The 18,364-nt window shown below is 41.3% G+C and overlaps 1 protein-coding gene across 1 annotated transcript in view; it reads left to right on the top strand.

Moving 5' to 3' along the window:
* Positions 1-3,579: 3,579 nt before the first annotated feature.
* BEST3 (bestrophin 3) overlaps positions 3,580-18,364 on the top strand; it is a 31,389-nt gene continuing 16,604 nt past the window's right edge. Inside the window, exons 1-4 of the mRNA XM_060777471.2 lie at positions 3,580-3,737; positions 6,276-6,442; positions 9,011-9,105; positions 17,208-17,441. Of these exons, the coding sequence (XP_060633454.2) occupies positions 6,291-6,442; positions 9,011-9,105; positions 17,208-17,441 (481 nt within the window). The 5' untranslated portion in view covers positions 3,580-3,737; positions 6,276-6,290. The remainder of the gene's footprint in view (positions 3,738-6,275; positions 6,443-9,010; positions 9,106-17,207; positions 17,442-18,364) is intronic.

Below are 18,364 nucleotides of genomic sequence, written 5' to 3'. Positions count from 1 at the left end.
AGGGAGGGCGGAAGTTTGCCCATGCCTGATCTATCAGAAGTCCTTTGCGATTGACACCTACTGAATACCCCTGTCTTGTCTGGATTAAGTTTAAATGTGTTTGTCCTCAACCAGTCCATTACTGACAGTGGTTTAGGGTCAGGACAGCTTCTTTGGCTATAAATGGAAAGGAATAGTAGAGTACCCCAGCACTATCTTCTGAGTACGGCCCTCCAGGAAGGACTAGAGCCACTGTAAGACAGAGCTTCCCATTCCCATCCCAGTGAGATGACTCAGAAAGATATTATGGTCAATGGTATTGAAAGCCACAGAAACGTCCAGGAGAACCAACAGTTCCCCTGTCTAGCCTCTGCATAGGTCATCCACCAAGGTGATCAGAGCTGTCTCTGTTCCATAGTCAGGCCTGAAACCAGATTGAAATGGGTCTAGGTCGGTGCTTCCCAGCCTGTGGTCCATGCACCACCAGTGGTCCAGAAGAATTAAAATATGGGTTGCAGCCTCACCGTTACTACACTGTTCCTGCCCAGCTTCTAAGAGCAGATGAGGTTCCAGATGGCATAGCGGTCCAACCATATCTGGAATAACAAACATTCTCAACCCCTATTGTAAAGTGTATAGATAGCAAATCCTCAGATCGGCACATTATTTACCAATGTTTATTATTTTCCAGGACTTTGTGTTTGACTGTTGAGGAACTTGCAGCAATTGTTTAGAGAGCAATTGTTTCTAGAGCCTGCGAGGTGGTCATAATGGTCCTGTTCACTGTTCCAATTAAAGTCATGGAGATACATACCAGTACACTCACAGATACCTCATACTTGTCTAAAACTAAATTATTCATGTTCACTATTTTTGTAGTGTTATTTCTTGGCCATGTAGTTTATTGAAAGGGAGCCTGGAATTTGCCTCCGAACTCTCTCCACCTAACTGGTGATTCGTACCATCAGTACCAATTTTTCAAAAGGGGGTTTATTAATTGAAAGCAGAATTCTGCAGCAACGTGCTAAAACCTAGAGGCAGCTTGGATTACTTCCCAGATACACAGACTTGCATTCCAGTAAATCTATGTATAAATCATAGACACTACTTTGAGCAGAGCTGTCCAAGTTCAGACCTTTTTAGTGGTGAATACTGTATTAGAAAAGCACATGTTTGATTGGACACATAGTTTGAACCTGGATGGATTGCAATGTACATATTTGCTGAGTTTGGAAATGTTTTGCACTTTGACTACCAAAATCTCCATGTTTTGGTCATCTGACTAGGAATTCAGGGCATCGTTCCAAAAGAGACTGTGTATGTTTCTAAGCTCTGTGTTTTTCTGATGCACTAAATCTGAATGAATTACTCAAATGAGCAGAGGAACCTAAATTAACTTCATACTAATATTAGAAATGCAGCACATGTCTCCATTCTTGGGACAGATATCCTTCACCCATTCACCTAGACCAGGGGCCCTCAAACTATGGCCCAGGGGCCGAATACGGCCCTCCAAGGTCATTTACCTGGCCCTCACTCATGGTCAACCTAAGTCTGAAATGTCTAAAAACACACAACAACAATGAAAACAACAAGAATCCCATCTCATCAGCCAAAAGCAGGCCCACACTTCCCATTGAAATACTAATAAGTTTATATTTGTTAAAATTGTTCTTCATTTTAATTATTGTATTGTTTTTAAGTGTTTTTTTGCACTACAAATAAGATATGTGCAGTGTGTATAGGAATTTATTCATGTTTTTTTCTTTCATATTATAATCTAGCCCTCCAACAGTTTGAGGGACTGTGACCTGGCCCTCTGTTTAAAAAGTTTGAGGACCCCTGACCTAGAAAAGGAGTCTAGCCAATATAACAAGGCCAAATACTCATTCATGGCTTGCAAATTGCAGCCTTCACACTTGGTTAATAGACATTGGTTCTTTCCCCCACCCTGGACACTCCATGGGTATATATACTCAACTTGCTTTACCACTATGAGAGCCTCTAAATATGCCAGTCACAGATGCAGGTGAAATGTCAGGAGAAAATGCTGCTAGAACATAGCCACACAACCAGGAAACCACTCAACACTCCAGTGATTCTGGCCATGAAAGCCTTCAACAATACATACTCATTCATGGTTTGTCAGTCTAAGTTCTATTTAATTTGTCTGAAGCACACCAATCACTTAGGTTATTTACCTGTATTCTGTATTCTAGACAGCGATCGTTTGGGATTGTATAAAAAAAAAATCACTTGACATCTCTCACCAGTCACCACTACTAAACATCTCCTGTCTTTTGTAATGCAATTCAGAGCTCCAAATATTTGCATCCTCTAGTCTGTGGAAAAACAAATAGCACCATGCCTAATTCTTCAGACAAATTTCAGGCATCACTGGAGCATAGCCAATAATGGAGTTCAAAGCCCGCTCAAGGGTATGGTGTCCACAAAATGTATAGCCCCAATGCATGCTGCAGCATGCATTAAGCCAGAAACAGCACATTAAAAAATCTCACCAGAAAGTTCAGAACAATCCAGATAATTCACTGCAGATGATTAGGGTATATCCCATGAAGAAATCAAATCTGAGGCGATCCCAAATGGAGATGAATATGCGTATCTCAGTGGACTGGTTAAGAAAAAAACCCTACATTTTCCAGAGGTTATCTGGTAGTCGAGACTTGATTAAATCCACTTCCAAACTGGATTATAGTGTCTCTGTAGAACCGCCAATAGCTACATCATATGAGTAAAACACAGAGAAATCCTATGCACATTTATCTTGTAAGTCCTACTACAGCAATTGGGCATTATTCATGAATTACTAAATATTGTAAAATGTACCGAACAACATAAATTGTTTAGCATGCACCATAATTTATTTTAATTTCCAAGTTTAAATTTTCTGCATATAAAATATGGACATTTTCACAGCATAGAGTTCCCTATTGGTTTTATCTCCTTCCACACACAAACCTGATCTCAGTCATATTATCCCTTGTGACAAGTCACCTGATTTCAGGAGTCAAAAATCGCCCTTCCCTGACTGGATACCCTCCAACTATGTCAGCAACTCCAATTATCTCCAGCCAGCATGAAACATATTGTCAGGGGATTATGGGAATTCGAATCCAATCTGTCTTGATGGTGCCAGATTAGTAGGGAAAGATAATAATTATCTACTGCCAAGAGAAAGCAGGCTAGGCAGTACCTTTTTATTGGTCCAATTTCCCTTGGCCAAATTGCACGTGCTTTTTAAGTTCACAAAAGGTCACAGTCCAGTCAAAGTTTGCCATTTCTCCCTCTGGCATTTGCAAAACCAGACTCCACTTTGCAAAAAAACAACAAAAACAATGTGAATGGAAGAATCCAATATGGAAATTGCCAATGCAAATTATTCCAAAGATTCAAACCAAAGGGGGTCCCCTGCTTTGGATAAAAAGTGGAGTGATAATTATAGCTGAGAAAAGAGCCTGGTCAGCAGCTGCTGCTTGCGTTTGTTCCCTGTTGCAACTGACAGCACTGGAGAACTTGGCAAAAACAGGCTTCCAGAAGTGGAAAGACACGTTAGCCCCTGTGCTTGTCAGTCCAGTCCGATGAGGGCTCCAGCGAGCAATGAAAGCTACAGTCTGCCAGGTGCTGAAAGGGAAGAAGCAAACAAAGTGACCTGAGTGTGCTCTCACTCAGGGAACACAGAAGAAAGGGCCCAAGCCATCATTCCTGTGCTATAGGTGGCCTATGCAGCACAATTGCAGGTGAGTGGCTCTGCAAAGATTACAGGATCTTGCTGTCTTTGTACTGTATCTCCCTGTAATTGAGGACATTGGATCAAAGTTTATAATGTGTACACTTTGTTTCAATGAATTATAAAATGCTGTTAAAATTATCAGTGTTTGACCACAAAGTTGTATTGATGGATATCTATTCTGTTTGGATTTATCTGTGCTTAGGTATCACAGCCTTTCAATTCCTTGCATTATTAAGGCACTCAGCAATATGATTAGTACCCACATCACATAACCCCCATATTTGTGGGACTGATATCTTTGGTTTCATTTATCCACTTTTGGCAAAATATGTCCTCTCCAAATGTATTCAAGGTTTTCCAGCGCAACTTGATGGTATTCTTGAGCTAGAAGTCCTTCATTTTGATTGGGTTCATTATTATCAACATATCAATGTATCCATGCAAAGTCTGTGAATGTATCTCCCATGGATACGAATAATACTGTATTGGACTAACTGGACTTTTTTGCCTTGAAAGATTGGTTGTAAATGCATAAAGCCAATATCAATCATGACTAGGTATGGAAGTTCTCTTCTACTCACAAATCTCAATGGCACCATCAGAGTAGAGCGATTGTGACATGTTGGTTTCAATGTTAGTTTAGGACTCTGGAAGACCAGGATTAAAATTTCTGCTCACTCCTGGAATCCCACTATGTGATCTTGAGCAAGTCGCAATCTCTCAGCCCTATCAGCAAAATCCCTATTCCAGAGCAAGAGGGTCCTGCAGTGTAACAGGACTGGATTATTGTGGAGTGAACTATGGGTTGAATATCCCATATGAAATGCTTGAGAACAGATGTGTTCTAGATTTGAGTTTTCTGTATGATTTTTGAATACAGTTAAGTCTCGCTTATTGACATAAGTGGCCAGCAGAATGTTGGATTAACGAAAATGTTGGATAATACGGAGTCTGCTACTGTTACCCTTCTGACGCGGTGCTAGACACCTAAAATACTAACAACAGGGTCTCAAAGGGTTAAGGAAAGGCAATGCCTCGGAACTAGAGTGGCCCAGCAGGTAGTGCCTGGTTGTGGAAGAGAAGCATGAAATCATAAAGTGAAGGAAGGAGGACGCTTCTTCTTCCGGTCCTGCCTCATCCCCCTTTCCTCCCTCCTCTTCCTCCTTGTCTTGCCTTTCTCACTTATTGGGAATGGAGAGAGAATTGGGAAGCGCTCCTTTAAGTGAAGGGGAAATGCTGGAGAAAAGGGGGTAGTTGAATAAGAGTGTCGGATAAGACGGAATGTCGGATAAGCGAAGGTTGGCTAAGCAAGACTCTACTATATCTATAGTTGCAAATATGTAACAATAAAATATGTTGGAGATGGGGCCCAGGTCTAAACCCAAAATTAATTTATGCTTCATATACACCTTAAACACGTGGCCTGAAGGTGATTTTATGCAACATTTTAAATATTTTTGTGCATGAAGCAAAATTTATGTAATTTGAATAATCAGAACTATTTCAGCCACCCATGTGGATCATTTGTGAATTTGGAGGATTTTGAATTTTGTACTTGCATATAAGGAATGGGCATAATACAGACAGAGTTTTTTTTAATAAAAAAAATACCAATGATCATCACCAATTATTTGCAACCAACTTTCAGAAATATTGTATGGCCATTTCATCTGACCTGAATGTTTATTTTTGTGTGGCCCCAGGAAATGAATGGGAGGTTCTTTATACAAATTTAACTTTATAATGTAGTTCAAAACCCGTTGTAGCTTTGAATCAGAAACAGAATAAATAAGCAGTCCAGTTCTAAAGTTTTTGGAGCCCAAAATACGATTTTGCTACTCCTTCTATGTGGCTAGAGATGCAACAAACTTCAGTGGGACATATGTATCAATAACAAAGCAAGATTAAAGAAGCAATGGTGAAATTCATAGTTATTTGGTGGCTTCCTTCCACCAGTCAGTGAGAATTGCCTTTCAAAATAAAGCTAATGATTTTTCTAACACTGGATCTCAAATAACTTAATGAATGCTCTGAAAATCTTGTAGTCAAGGGATTCATTAATAGAACTTTTACCTTAGTTTGGAAATGCTTGACTTTCCCCCTGAGTATTCTTCCCAGCCAGTGATGGAAAGTCACTTTCTGAACACTGTAAAATACAACATGAGTTCAGAGGTGAAGGATTTAACTTTTTTCTGAGTGCATTGAAGCTGCACTGCTAATAGCTTGTTAGATTGCCTTTACTGGCAATTGAGTAAGGCAATAAGTGTTCTGTCTATCAGCAGGAATGCTACACAAGTGTTGAATCTGCTATCTGTTGCAAAATTCATCATCAACTTCACATTTCTATCCCCTCCAGCTCTGGCTAGCATCTTGGGAAAATGTCAGTTATGCTCTCTGAAATTATAGCAGCTGCTGAGGTTGTAAATGCTGTAATGGCTTTGATAAGACTGTTCCTAATGGAAATTATAATTGTTTATGCTTAAGCCATTATTCTACATAAGATATTGTTGATTTTTGTTTTGTTTGGGCATTTCCACTTTTACAGAAACAAGCAGCAGAGATGACAGTTACATACTCCAGCAGAGTTGCAAATGCCACTTTCTTTGGGTTCCACAGACTGCTTCTCAAATGGAAAGGAAGCATCTACAAACTGCTTTACAGAGAATTTCTTCTCTTTGCTAGCCTTTACACTGCAATCAGTGTGTTGTACAGGTACACACATATTTTTCACTTTTGGATAAACAATCTGTATAGTGTTCACTGTAGTCTTTCCTTGCATAATTCTTTGGGAGCTGCTACAAAATAGCTAGGATGCTAACTAGTCTGGGGACTCCACGGAGTTCTTTCTTCCACTCCAACTTTGTTTATGTTTCCTTCAAACAAACACATGTTTCTAAGACTGTTGAGCAAGTTCAAACACTGGGGAAGAATTGTTTTCCTAACAATTTGCTGTAGTTTTGAAAAAATCGCGTTTCTCCAAGGCAGTTTATACCTCCCACTTCTGTGTCAATGTTCTGTTTCGTCTACGTAAGGCTTTATACTCAGATAATTTACATGTTTAGATAGGACACAATATGAGGACATAGGACTAGCCATGCTGGGTCAAACCAAAACTCCACCACCTCCAGTAGCTAACCAGTTTCTTATAAGAAGCCCGCCAGGAAATGCATCTCCATCTTATGCTCCCCATAAACCGATATAGAGCTTCTATACTTTTGATTCTGAAGAAGACAAATAGTAGCCATTGAGACCATTTTGGTCTGAGAAGTATAATTAGACATCTTCATCCATGGAATCTGTATTGACAGATTCAGTCATGCACAGCTTGCAGTTATATGTATATATAATATTTCCAAGGCAAAAGGAAGAGGGGCCGACCAAGGGCAAGATGGATGGATGGCATCCTTGAAGTGACTGGACTGACCTTGAGGGAGCTGGGGGTGGTAACGGCCGACAGGGAGCTCTGGCGTGGGCTGGTCCATGAGGTCACGAAGAGTCGGAGACGACTGAACGAATGAACAACAATAATATTCCCAAATGCAAACACTGATTTTGCTATTTTATGTAAGGGTCAATATTTTATTGTGGCATTGTGTAAGAGGACTTGGGCATCCAAGAAGTTTGATATCCACAGGGGGGTCCTGGGACCAAACTATGGTGGATTCCAAGAGCCTACCACAATTAGTGATGGTCCTAATCTCTGTATTTATCCAATTCCCTGTTTGAAGCTATCCATATTGGGAGGCATCAGTGCAATACGTGACAGCGAATTCCACAGGTTATACACTATTTGAAGAAGCACTGTCTTGAATTTCTTTCCCATTCAGCTTCAATAGATGATTTCAGATCCTATTCTCATAAAAGAAGAGGAAAGTTAATCCTATTTCTTCATATCATGCAGAATTTCAGACACCTCTGTCATGTCTCTCCTTACTTCTTCACAAAAAAGGTCGCCTTCAAACTTCAAACATGTTAATGGGAGCTATGCATCATTGTTAGTCCTTCGCATTTTGTTTCATTTCAGTCAACAAGTCCAACCCACTGTGCCACCAGGGTTAAGCTGCTGTGTTATTATGTAATAACTACTTAATTAAAACATAATACTAGAGACCAACAAAAAAGAGCACCATATTTTCCTGCGGGAAAAAAATGGCAAGTGTGAATTATGCTAGTGGTTATATCAGCAGCTTTTCCCATTGCCTTTTTGATGTTATCAAGCTTTAATTGTACATTCTGTAGTTCCAGAGATGGGAAGTTATGACAGTTCTACTTAGCTTCAAATTGTACATGAAATTCACTTCCCACTGGTGAGGTCCTTCATTTCAATAGATGTGCTATTATCCACAGTATCACATATCCATGCAAGTCCAGGAGCATATCCCCTGCAGATAGAGGTGGCTGTACTATATAGTTGTAGTGTATATGTGCTACATGGTATCCAAAGGGAGTCCCAAAAATACAGGCAGCTATTTCTAGATCAAAAGCTATGGCGTTCATTGATGCAGCAGATCTGCTATCATTGAAATTTAGGCCAGAGGTGTCTGAGATGGTCAATGAATTGTACAAGTGTCCCTGCTAATAAAAATTCCAGTACACTCATCTAATGTGGCCGAGGAGGCACAACGGGTTAAACTGTTGAGCTGCTGAACTTGCTGACCGGAAGGTTGGCGGTTTGAATCCAGTAAGCAGGTGAGCTCTCACTGTTAGCCCCAGCTCCTGCCAACCTAGCAATTTGAAAACATGCAAATGTGAGTAGATCAGTAGGTACTGCCTCTGTGGAAAGGTAAACGGCGTTCCATGCAGTCATGCTGGCCATTTGACCGAGAGGTGTCTATGAACAATGCAGGCTCTTCAGCTTAGAAATGGAGATGGTACCACCTCACAGAGCCGGAGATGAAAAGGGAAGCCTTTACCTTTATCTGTGTGTCTGTGTTTCATTGTTTCAAGGCATTGAATGTTTGCCTTGTGTCTCTGTATATGCTGGAATCTGCCCTGAGTCCCCTTGGGGAGATAGGGTGGAATACAAATAGTTGTTGTTGTTGTTGTTGTTGGTATGAGACTTGTGGCTACATTACATAATTTAAAGTATTAAGTACTGCCTTTCTAATGCATGCTGCTAATGCAAGTTATTGGTAGCTTTTGCCACATTTGCAAAACGATCTTATGTGGTTCCTCATGTTCTAACATGTTGAATATTTCTGCTTAATCAAATTGTGTCTTTAACGCTCGTTATCGTTATGAAAAGTTAGTCTTAATAATACTTCCTTTTCTTTCTTGCAGATTTTTCCTTACAGGAAGCCAAAAACGTTACTTTGAAAAACTGTCAATTTACTGTGACAAATATGCGGAGCAGATCCCAGTGACATTTGTGCTGGGTAAGCATATAGTACATGATGGTTGGATATGTCATATGCCCTCCCTTTTAGGATCTCGCAGCATCATGGAAATAGAAAGAACACTCAGAAATATGAGTTTAGTGTCCGTTCTTGTTGAAAACAAGGAAAGTAGATAGTTCAGTGGGGCAGTGAATTTATTCCTGTTTTAGTCTGAACTTTAAAGGAGCATCTTAAGGACAGAGTTCAGCATTTACATTGCATCTATGTTGTAGAATTAATGCAGTTTGACACCACTTTAGCTGCAATAGCTTAATGCTATGGAATCATGGGAGTTGTAGACTGGAAAGGTACCAACACTCTTTGAAAGAGAAGACTAAAGGCCTTTTAAAACTAGTTTCCATGATTCCACAACATTTTTCCAGTCTTGGTCAAAGGTTGGAAAATAACCATAATGGCTTGGAGATTTGAGGAGTTGTACTTCAAAAAACATCCTCTAGTTCTGTTGTTGGTATGATTCTATAGATTGCATATGTTTACGTTTCCTAAATTCTGTCATAATAGTATCAACAGAGAGATACTTACTCCAACACTAACATATTAAACTGTCAAATGCAAAAAGCTTGGAGAAACCTTGGAGTAGATTTTTGTGTATGGGCTCTGAGCTCAGATCTCATACTGAAGAACAGCCTTTAATTTTGTGTTGTCAAAGGCTTTCATGACCGGAATCACTGGATTGATGTAAGTTTTCCACTCAGAAACAGGAGAACTCCAGACAGCAAACAATCAAGGGCCAGTTAACACTTCTCAAACAGGATACTTCAAGGCAACAGATATTTGCTGGAAAACAAACTCGGCCAAGAGTACAAGGTCCAACAAATTCCTCGCTTGCCTTGCAGACAATTTCATGGTCCAGAAGGTAGAAGAGGCAACAAGGGGATTGGCTACTCTTGATCTCATCCTAACAAATGCGGAGGACCTGATCGATGCGGTCGAAGTGGTAGGATCCTTAGGGGCAAGTGACCATGTGCTCCTGCAATTTGAGGTACAAAGGAAGGCCGAAACTAAGACAAGTCAAACCCGCATTTTGGACTTTAGGAGAGCTGATTTCCAAAAAATGAAGGAAACGCTGAGCAGCATTCCGTGGACACAGATACTAAAAGACAAGGGAGCTACGGATGGATGGGAACTTCTCAAGAGTGAAATACTCAAGGCGCAATTGCAAACCGTGCCAACAAAGAGAAAAAATAGGACAAGTGCAAAGAAGCCAGAATGGATGTCCAAAGAACTTCTAACTGTGCTAAGACACAAAAGAGACATGCACAAGAAGTGGAAAAAGGGAGAAATCACCAAAGAAGAATTCAAACAAATGGCCAACACCTGTAGGGAAAAGGTCCGCAAAGCTAAAGCAAAAAACGAGCTCAGACTTGCCAGGGACATTAAAAACAATAAAAAGGGCTTCTATTCTTATGTCAGTAGAAAAAGGAAAAACAAGGAGGCGATAGGACCTCTTCGAGGAGAAGATGGGGCAATGCTGACAGGGGATAGGGAAAAGGCAGAACTACTTAATGCCTTCTTTGCCTCGGTCTTCTCACAAAAAGAGAGTCTTCAACCTCAGCAAGATGGAGTGGATGAGGGATTGGAGGACATCCAACCCCAAATTGGGAAAGAAGTCGTCCAGGAATACCTGGCCGCTCTTAATGAGTTCAAGTCCCCAGGACCAGATCAACTACACCCAAGAGTATTGAAGGAACTAGCGGAAGTCATTTCGGAACCATTGGCAATCATCTTTGAGAGTTCTTGGAGAACGGGAGAAGTTCCAGCAGATTGGAGGAGGGCCAATGTGGTCCCAATCTTCAAGAAGGGAAAAAAGGACGACCCAAACAACTACCGTCCGGTCAGCCTCACGTCGATACCGGGCAAGATTCTGGAAAAGATTGTTAAGGAAGTGGTCTGCAAACACTTAGAAACAAATGCAGTCATCGCTAATAGTCAACATGGATTTATCAAAAACAAGTCATGCCAGACTAATCTGATCTCTTTCTTCGATAGAGCTACAAGCTGGGTAGATGCGGGGAATGCCGTGGATGTAGCGTACCTGGATTTCAGTAAGGCCTTCGACAAGGTCCCCCATGACCTTCTGGCAAGGAAACTAGTCCAATGTGGGCTAGGCAAAACTACGGTGAGGTGGATCTGTAATTGGTTAAGTGGACGAACACAGAGAGTGCTCACTAATGCTTCCTCTTCATCTTGGAAAGAAGTGACGAGCGGAGTGCCGCAGGGTTCCGTCCTGGGCCCGGTCCTGTTCAACATCTTTATTAATGACTTAGATGAAGGGCTAGAAGGCATGATCATCAAGTTTGCAGACGACACCAAATTGGGAGGGATAGCCAATAGTCCAGAGGACAGGAGCAGAATTCAAAACGATCTTGACAGATTAGAGAGATGGGCCAAAACTAACAAAATGAAGTTCAACAGTGACAAATGCAAGATACTCCACTTTGGCAGAAAAAATGAGATGCAAAGATACAGAATGGGGGACGCCTGGCTCGGGAGCAGTACGTGTGAAAAAGATCTTGGAGTCCTCGTGGACAACAAGTTAAACATGAGCCAACAATGTGATGTGGCGGCAAAAAAAGCCAATGGGATTTTGGCCTGCATCAATAGGAGCATAGTGTCTAGATCTAAGGAAGTAATGCTACCCCTCTATTCTGCTTTGGTTAGACCACATCTGGAATATTGTGTCCAATTCTGGGCACCACAATTCAAGAGAGATATTGACAAGCTGGAAAGTGTCCAGAGGAGGGCGACTAAAATGATCAAGGGTCTGGAGAACAAGCCCTATGAGGAGCGGCTTAGGGAACTGGGCATGTTTAGCCTGAAGAAGAGAAGGCTGAGAGGAGATATGATAGCCATGTATAAATATGTGAGAGGAAGCCACAGGGAGGAGGGAGCTAGCTTGTTTTCTGCTTCCTTGGAGACTAGGACACGGAACAATGGCTTCAAACTACAAGAAAGGAGATTCCATCTGAACATTAGGAAGAACTTCCTGACTGTGAGAGCCGTTCAGCAGTGGAACTCTCTGCCCCGGAGTGTGGTGGAGGCTCCTTCTTTGGAAGCTTTTAAACAGAGGCTGGATGGCCATCTGTCAGGGGTGATTTGAATGCAATATTCCTGCTTCTTGGCAGGGGGTTGGACTGGATGGCCCATGAGGTCTCTTCCAACTCTTTGATTCTATGATTCTATGAGGTCAGGCTACCTCTTTGCAGATACCCTCACTGATTGACTCAATGCTATTCAAGCTTGCTGGTTACAACATTCACATTTGCTTTAAACAGATGAGGATTCTTCTCCCATCCTGTACATTCCAGAGATATATATACACTCAACTTGCTTCACTGCCATCAGAACATCTGAATATGCCAGTCACAGATGCAGAATTTTTTTTCCATGTCAGGAGCGACTTGAGAAACTGCAAGCTGCTTCTGGTATGAGAGAATTGGCAATCTGCAAGGATGTTGCCCAGGGGATTCCTGGATGTTTTACCATCCTGCGGGAGGCTTCTCTCATGTCCCTGCATGAGAAGCTAGAGCTGACAAATGGGAGCTCACCCTGCTCCCTGGATTCAAACCCCCAACCTTTTGGTCAGCAGTCCTACCGGCACAAGGATTTAACCCATAAGTGCCACCGGAGCACCTGGTGAAATGTCAGAGATGCATGTGAAATGTCAGGAGAGAAAATGCTGCTGGAACATGGCCATAGAGCCTGGAAAACTCACATCAAGCCAGTCTTTAATTTTGTATATGCATTCACTCACTTCTCTCCAGTATCTGAAGAAATTATTTTCTTGCAGATAGCAAACTATAGGCTTGGAAGGAAAGAATATCCCACAAGCTTAAAAATCCCCTGTTTTTTGGACCAGGTGCGAGGCAGAATGATGTAGCAAACATATGTTCCAAAAACTCATATGCCAAGGTATCATAAATTCATGGCTGCTGGGGCATTTGTAGGACAGTATCACATTGCTTAGTGTATCCCTTTTCACATCTGCCAATTCTTCAGTAAATATGCCTTGCTGAGATCATTTTCCATGTGCTGCCCTATCTCAGGCCCAGGCTGGATGGAAAAACTGGGAAAGGGATTTTTGGACAGAAAATAGATAAGGCAGGCAAAATGTTAAGTCCACTTGCCCTGGGCACACATACCATTTGTCCTTGCTTCTATTACATCCAGTGGTTGGGTAACACTGAAGTGATTGTGTGTCTTGAGACAGGAGAGCAGGAGAATCCCATGTGCTATTTCAGTCCATGCTAAACTATTAGTTTGCAACAACTTTCATATCCAACAAAAACAAAACTTTTATAAATGGGCCTGATGTACCCTTTCAAAACCAAGCTAGATTTACAACCACACAAATGATGGTTTACCTTTGTACTATAATAATCACAAATGTATCCTTAAAACTATCTTAAAAACCATGAAGCTGCATCAACCAAAATAATTGTGTGGGTCCTATTGCCATATACTGTCAGGAAGAGACGTCAGCACCACACTTGCCAATGGGACAGAATTCCAGACCCATCCATACTGCTATATAAAATCCAGATTATTTGCTTCAAACTGAATTGTAAACTCATATAATTCAGTTCAAACAGATAATCTGAATTATCTGCTTTGATAGTCTGGATTGTTTGGTAGTGTAGATCCAGCCTCCTTCATGTAGCTGTGTGGCTTTTAAGGTGAGTTTTGGAGTGTCAGATTGGGGTACGGATTGAAGCTACATCTCCCATGCAGGATCCTGGGTTTTGTTTCAAATTCACTACTTCTGGGTGTTTTACAATACTGTATTTCATTGCATAATAGTCACATCCCCATTTCGGAAAGGGGCTGAAATTATTATGGGATGGTAACTATTTTGCAGTGAAAAGGACCCATTTTAGGGTCCTCTTTCACCGCCCAACAGTCAATATGAAGGTTTGCATGGCTGCACCTTCCCCAAAACAGGGGCACACCTATTCTGAGGTTGCAGCTATGCTGTGATGACATACAGTACTTGGATGCTGGGACACTTTAAAAAAATATATCTCTGATAATGTTATACTTCACTCTGAATGGGATGGAAATGCCATGAGCCAATCATTCTGACACAGATGCTGTAACTGTAAAGGAAAGAAGTTCAGCATTCCTGGATGGAGCCATAAAAAATAAGAACACAGATATTTTCCATATTGTCAGCTTGGCATTGTAGTGCACAACTTGGAACACAAGACACTTTCCCCGATATGCAGACGGACTGTGCAGACTGTGATGATTGCCAACTTGGATGGCTTTGAAGGAGGATTTGACAAAGTCACGAGGGATAAAGCCTTCCATGACTACTCATTGTGATAGTTATATATTACTTTCAGCATCAGAGGCAATATGTCATTTGTTGTGGAATACAATGGGGAGAGTGTAGTTGTACTCCCATTCTACTTGTAGGTTTGTCATAGGTATCTAATTGGGCCATGGGAATCAGAATAGTAAACTAGATAGCCCTTCCAAAAAGGCTGTTCTAGTGTTCTTCTTACTACTTATATTTTGCTATAATCCCCAGTCATAGAGAACCATAAGAAATTACTGACATGGCTAAACCTTACCTTTTCCCCAGAGCAAGAACTGGTTACGATAAAACAACAAACAATTCCTTAGATTAGATTTGGGCACATTTCCAGTTATATTTGTTTGTGATCATGTATCAAAAGTGCATCTGGATTTGCACTCCACACCAGGGAGCTAATCTCTCCAGTCCATTCTCCCACTAGAAGAGTGCTTTTTTCCTACTAGGAACCTCATCACATTCAGTCTTCTCTCTGTTTCTCTGAGCTGCTGAAACAAGAGTCCAATGGAGGCTATCACATGATGAAAGGCTACTTCTGTTGGTTACTCATGGGACTCTATTGCGGTAGTGCAGAGAATTGGAGGGGAGACTGTATTTTCAGGAGCTGGATGCCACCTGACTTCTAACGACAGATGGAGAGAATCTGGATAGAAGTGGAGAAAGGCAGGGAAAGGACGTGGGATGGCTTTCCTAAAGATGGAAAGGCATGGGACCTTGTTGGTAGCGAATGAAAGAAGCTCTGCTTTTCCCCGCTTTTCTTTGCTTTCCCCACTTTCATGTGATGAGGTCCTAGGAAAACAGCAGGACAATAGTACCTTTCATATTTTTGAAGTGAAAAATCATACCTACAAACCGCCACCTGATCACCCAAAGGTGCCATGATTTGAAATGAGACTTTTGGACCAGAAACACTAGCAAAACATCAGATGGTGATGAGATCATTATTAGATTATTTTAGGAAGGAGAAAAAAGTGCCTTTGCAGCAGGCTTCTGTTAGGAGAACAGTGGGAAAAGAATGACATTGTGAGATAATGCTAAACTGTAAACTATATTGCCCTATGTGTTGTTGAAGGCTTTTATGACTGCAATCACTGGGTTGCTGTGAGTTTTCCGGGCTGTATGGCCATGTCCCAGAAGCATTCTCTCCTGACGTTTCATCCACATCTATGGCAGGCATCCTAAGAGGTTGTGAGATCTGTTGGAAACTAGGCAAGTGATGTCTATACCACAATGCCCTAGTGCCATTATGGTATAACCTTATGTGATAAGCTCCTAGATGTCTGGTCTAGCCATGGTGATGCATACCTTGCTTATATTCTGTTTGGATGAATGCATCATATGCTACATTGAACTGCATTTGAAGAGTGTTTGGAAATGTCAATTGATCTAAAGAGCTGCAGCCAGATTGTTCACTGGGCTGATTACAGAGAGCATACAAGTCCTTGCTACAACAGGTCCATCAGCTACCAATCCAAATGGCTTAGGTTCAGCCTATGCACCACATTGTAACTCCCCATATGAGATTATCCAGGCCCCTAGATCCTCAAGAAATGCCCTTCTTCAGGTCACATCTACTGGGAACATGAAACAGAGCCTTCTCAGAGGCAGCTCCAAGTTCTGAAACTCCTTTCTCTGCTTCCATTAGCAAGGAAAGGTGTGTTTTTATTCCAACAAGTTTTTGAAACCTTTTTTTATAGTTTAACTCTATTTTTATGTTGACCTTTTGTATGTATCTGCTGTATTATGTACTTTTAAAATTAGTTAATTTTGGGTTTATTTATTTATTGTGTCAGAAGCGAATTGAGGATACAGTTATAATGTGTTTGAAAACACAAACAAAGTTAAAAACGTGGCTTTATACTAAATGTCTTTTGACCAGAATCTGACCACTTGTAGTGCCTCTGGTGTCGCAGTGAGAAGGTACTCCATTGTGCACATGGTAGGGCTCAGGTGACATTGTAGTAAGTGGTCTGTGGTTTGCTCTTTTCCGCACTCGCATGTAGTGGACTCACTCACATGTAGTGGAGCCCCATTTCTTAAGGTTAGCTCTGCATCTCATGGTGCCAGAGAGCAGCCTGTTCAGTGCCTTCCAAGTCGCCCAGTCTTCTGTGAGCCCAAGGGGAGTCTCTCATCTGGTATCTGCCATTGATTGAGATTCCAGGTTTTAGTCTGCCACTTTGGGGTTCTCGCTTGCTGAGGTGTTCCTGTGAGTATCTCTGTAGACCTTAGAAAGCTATTTCTTGATTTAAGGCATTGTCTCGCTGGCTGATATCTGAACAGAAGATGGGCCGGGGATGTCACTGCCTTTGTCTTTTCATTGCTGGCCGCTACTTCCCGATGGATGTCAAGTGGTCCAATACCACCTAAACAGTATAATTTCTCCAGTGGTATTGGGCATAGACATCCTGTGATAATGCAGCATGTCTCATTAAGAGCCACATCCACTGTTTTATTGTGGTTAGATGTTATTTTTGGAGAAAAGCTGGGATATTGGTAATGGTGATGATGATGATGATGATGGTGATGATGCATTCATAGTAGTAGGATGAAGACAGTTAAAGTGTTAACATTAATATGTCCATATTTTCATGTTTCTCCTTTGAAAAATCCAATTCAGGACATTTGGCTTCATAACAGAGCTACAAGCAATGCAGACACATTAACTGTATTGTAAATTTAAAAATTATTAGGCAGATTAGCTGAAGATCAAAATGTCTGTCGTACATTAAGCAAAATATGAATCAATCTTTTTCTAAATCTGCAGGGTTCTACGTTACTTTGGTGGTGAACCGTTGGTGGAACCAATTTGTCAACCTTCCATGGCCAGATAGAATTATGTTCTTGATCTCCAGTACTGTCCAGGGAAGAGATGAATATGGTCGCTTGCTGAGGAGAACACTAATGCGCTATGTGAATTTAACATCCGTCCTCATCTTTCGTTCGGTGAGCACAGCCGTCTATAAAAGGTTTCCAACCATGGATCATGTGGTAGAAGGAGGTATTGTCTGTTTCTATTCTTCTCCATCTCTGCCCCAAACTCCTTAGTGGAAAAGGGTATCCAGAAACTAGGAAAACTGTCATCCCAAATGAAATAAGTAGGAAAGCAGCTGGCATTGGAGTAAATTTTGATTGGGGAAATGACTTTTGATAAAAGGGTTATGTATCTTTCCCTGCTGCTGCTTGAATTGAATTCACAATTTCACAACATTTAGATATTTTTAAAAATTGGAAGACTGTTTCTTTTATCCCACAGTGTTTGGTCCTTAGTTGGGGCTAACTTGTTAGTAGCTTTCAGTGAGACTAGCGTGTCTATGCATATGTAAGTCCCATTATGTTCAATGGGAGTTCCTCCCAGGTAAGTTTATATATGATTGTGAAAATAAGTGCTACTGACTTCTTCCGGATCAAGGTTATTAAATATGTTAAATATGCTTTTTGAGGGTTGGAACAATTTGATTCTTTCATGTCTGCCCAGCAAAACTTTAATAAAAGGTTGACTGAGAGGAGATATGATAGCCATGCATAAGTACATGAGAGGGAGTCATTGGGAGGAGGGAGCAAGCTTGTTTACTGCTGCCCTGGAGACTAGGATGTGGAACAATGGCTTCAAACTATAAGAAAGGAGATTCCACCTGAACATTAGGAAGAACTTCCTAACTGTGAGAGCTGTTCAGCAGTGGAACTCTCTGCCCCGGAGTGTGGTGGAGGCTCCTTCTTTGGAGGCTTTTAAGCAGAGGCTGGATGGCCATCTGTCAGGGGTGCTTTGAATGCAATTTCCCTGCTTCTTGGCAGGGAGTTGGACTGGATGGCCCATGAGGTCTCTTCCAACTCTATGATTCTATGATTCTATTAAAAAGTATCAGTGACTTACTGCTATGAAGTCATTGATTCTAAATGGCATGTGTTCCATGTGAATTGCTA

The sequence above is a fragment of the Anolis sagrei genome, chromosome 5 (genome assembly GCF_037176765.1).
Source record: "Anolis sagrei isolate rAnoSag1 chromosome 5, rAnoSag1.mat, whole genome shotgun sequence".
Taxonomy (NCBI): domain Eukaryota; kingdom Metazoa; phylum Chordata; class Lepidosauria; order Squamata; family Dactyloidae; genus Anolis; species Anolis sagrei.
The sequence above is the reverse complement of the archived record's forward strand: the minus strand, read 5'-3'. Positions and strand labels throughout refer to the sequence as shown.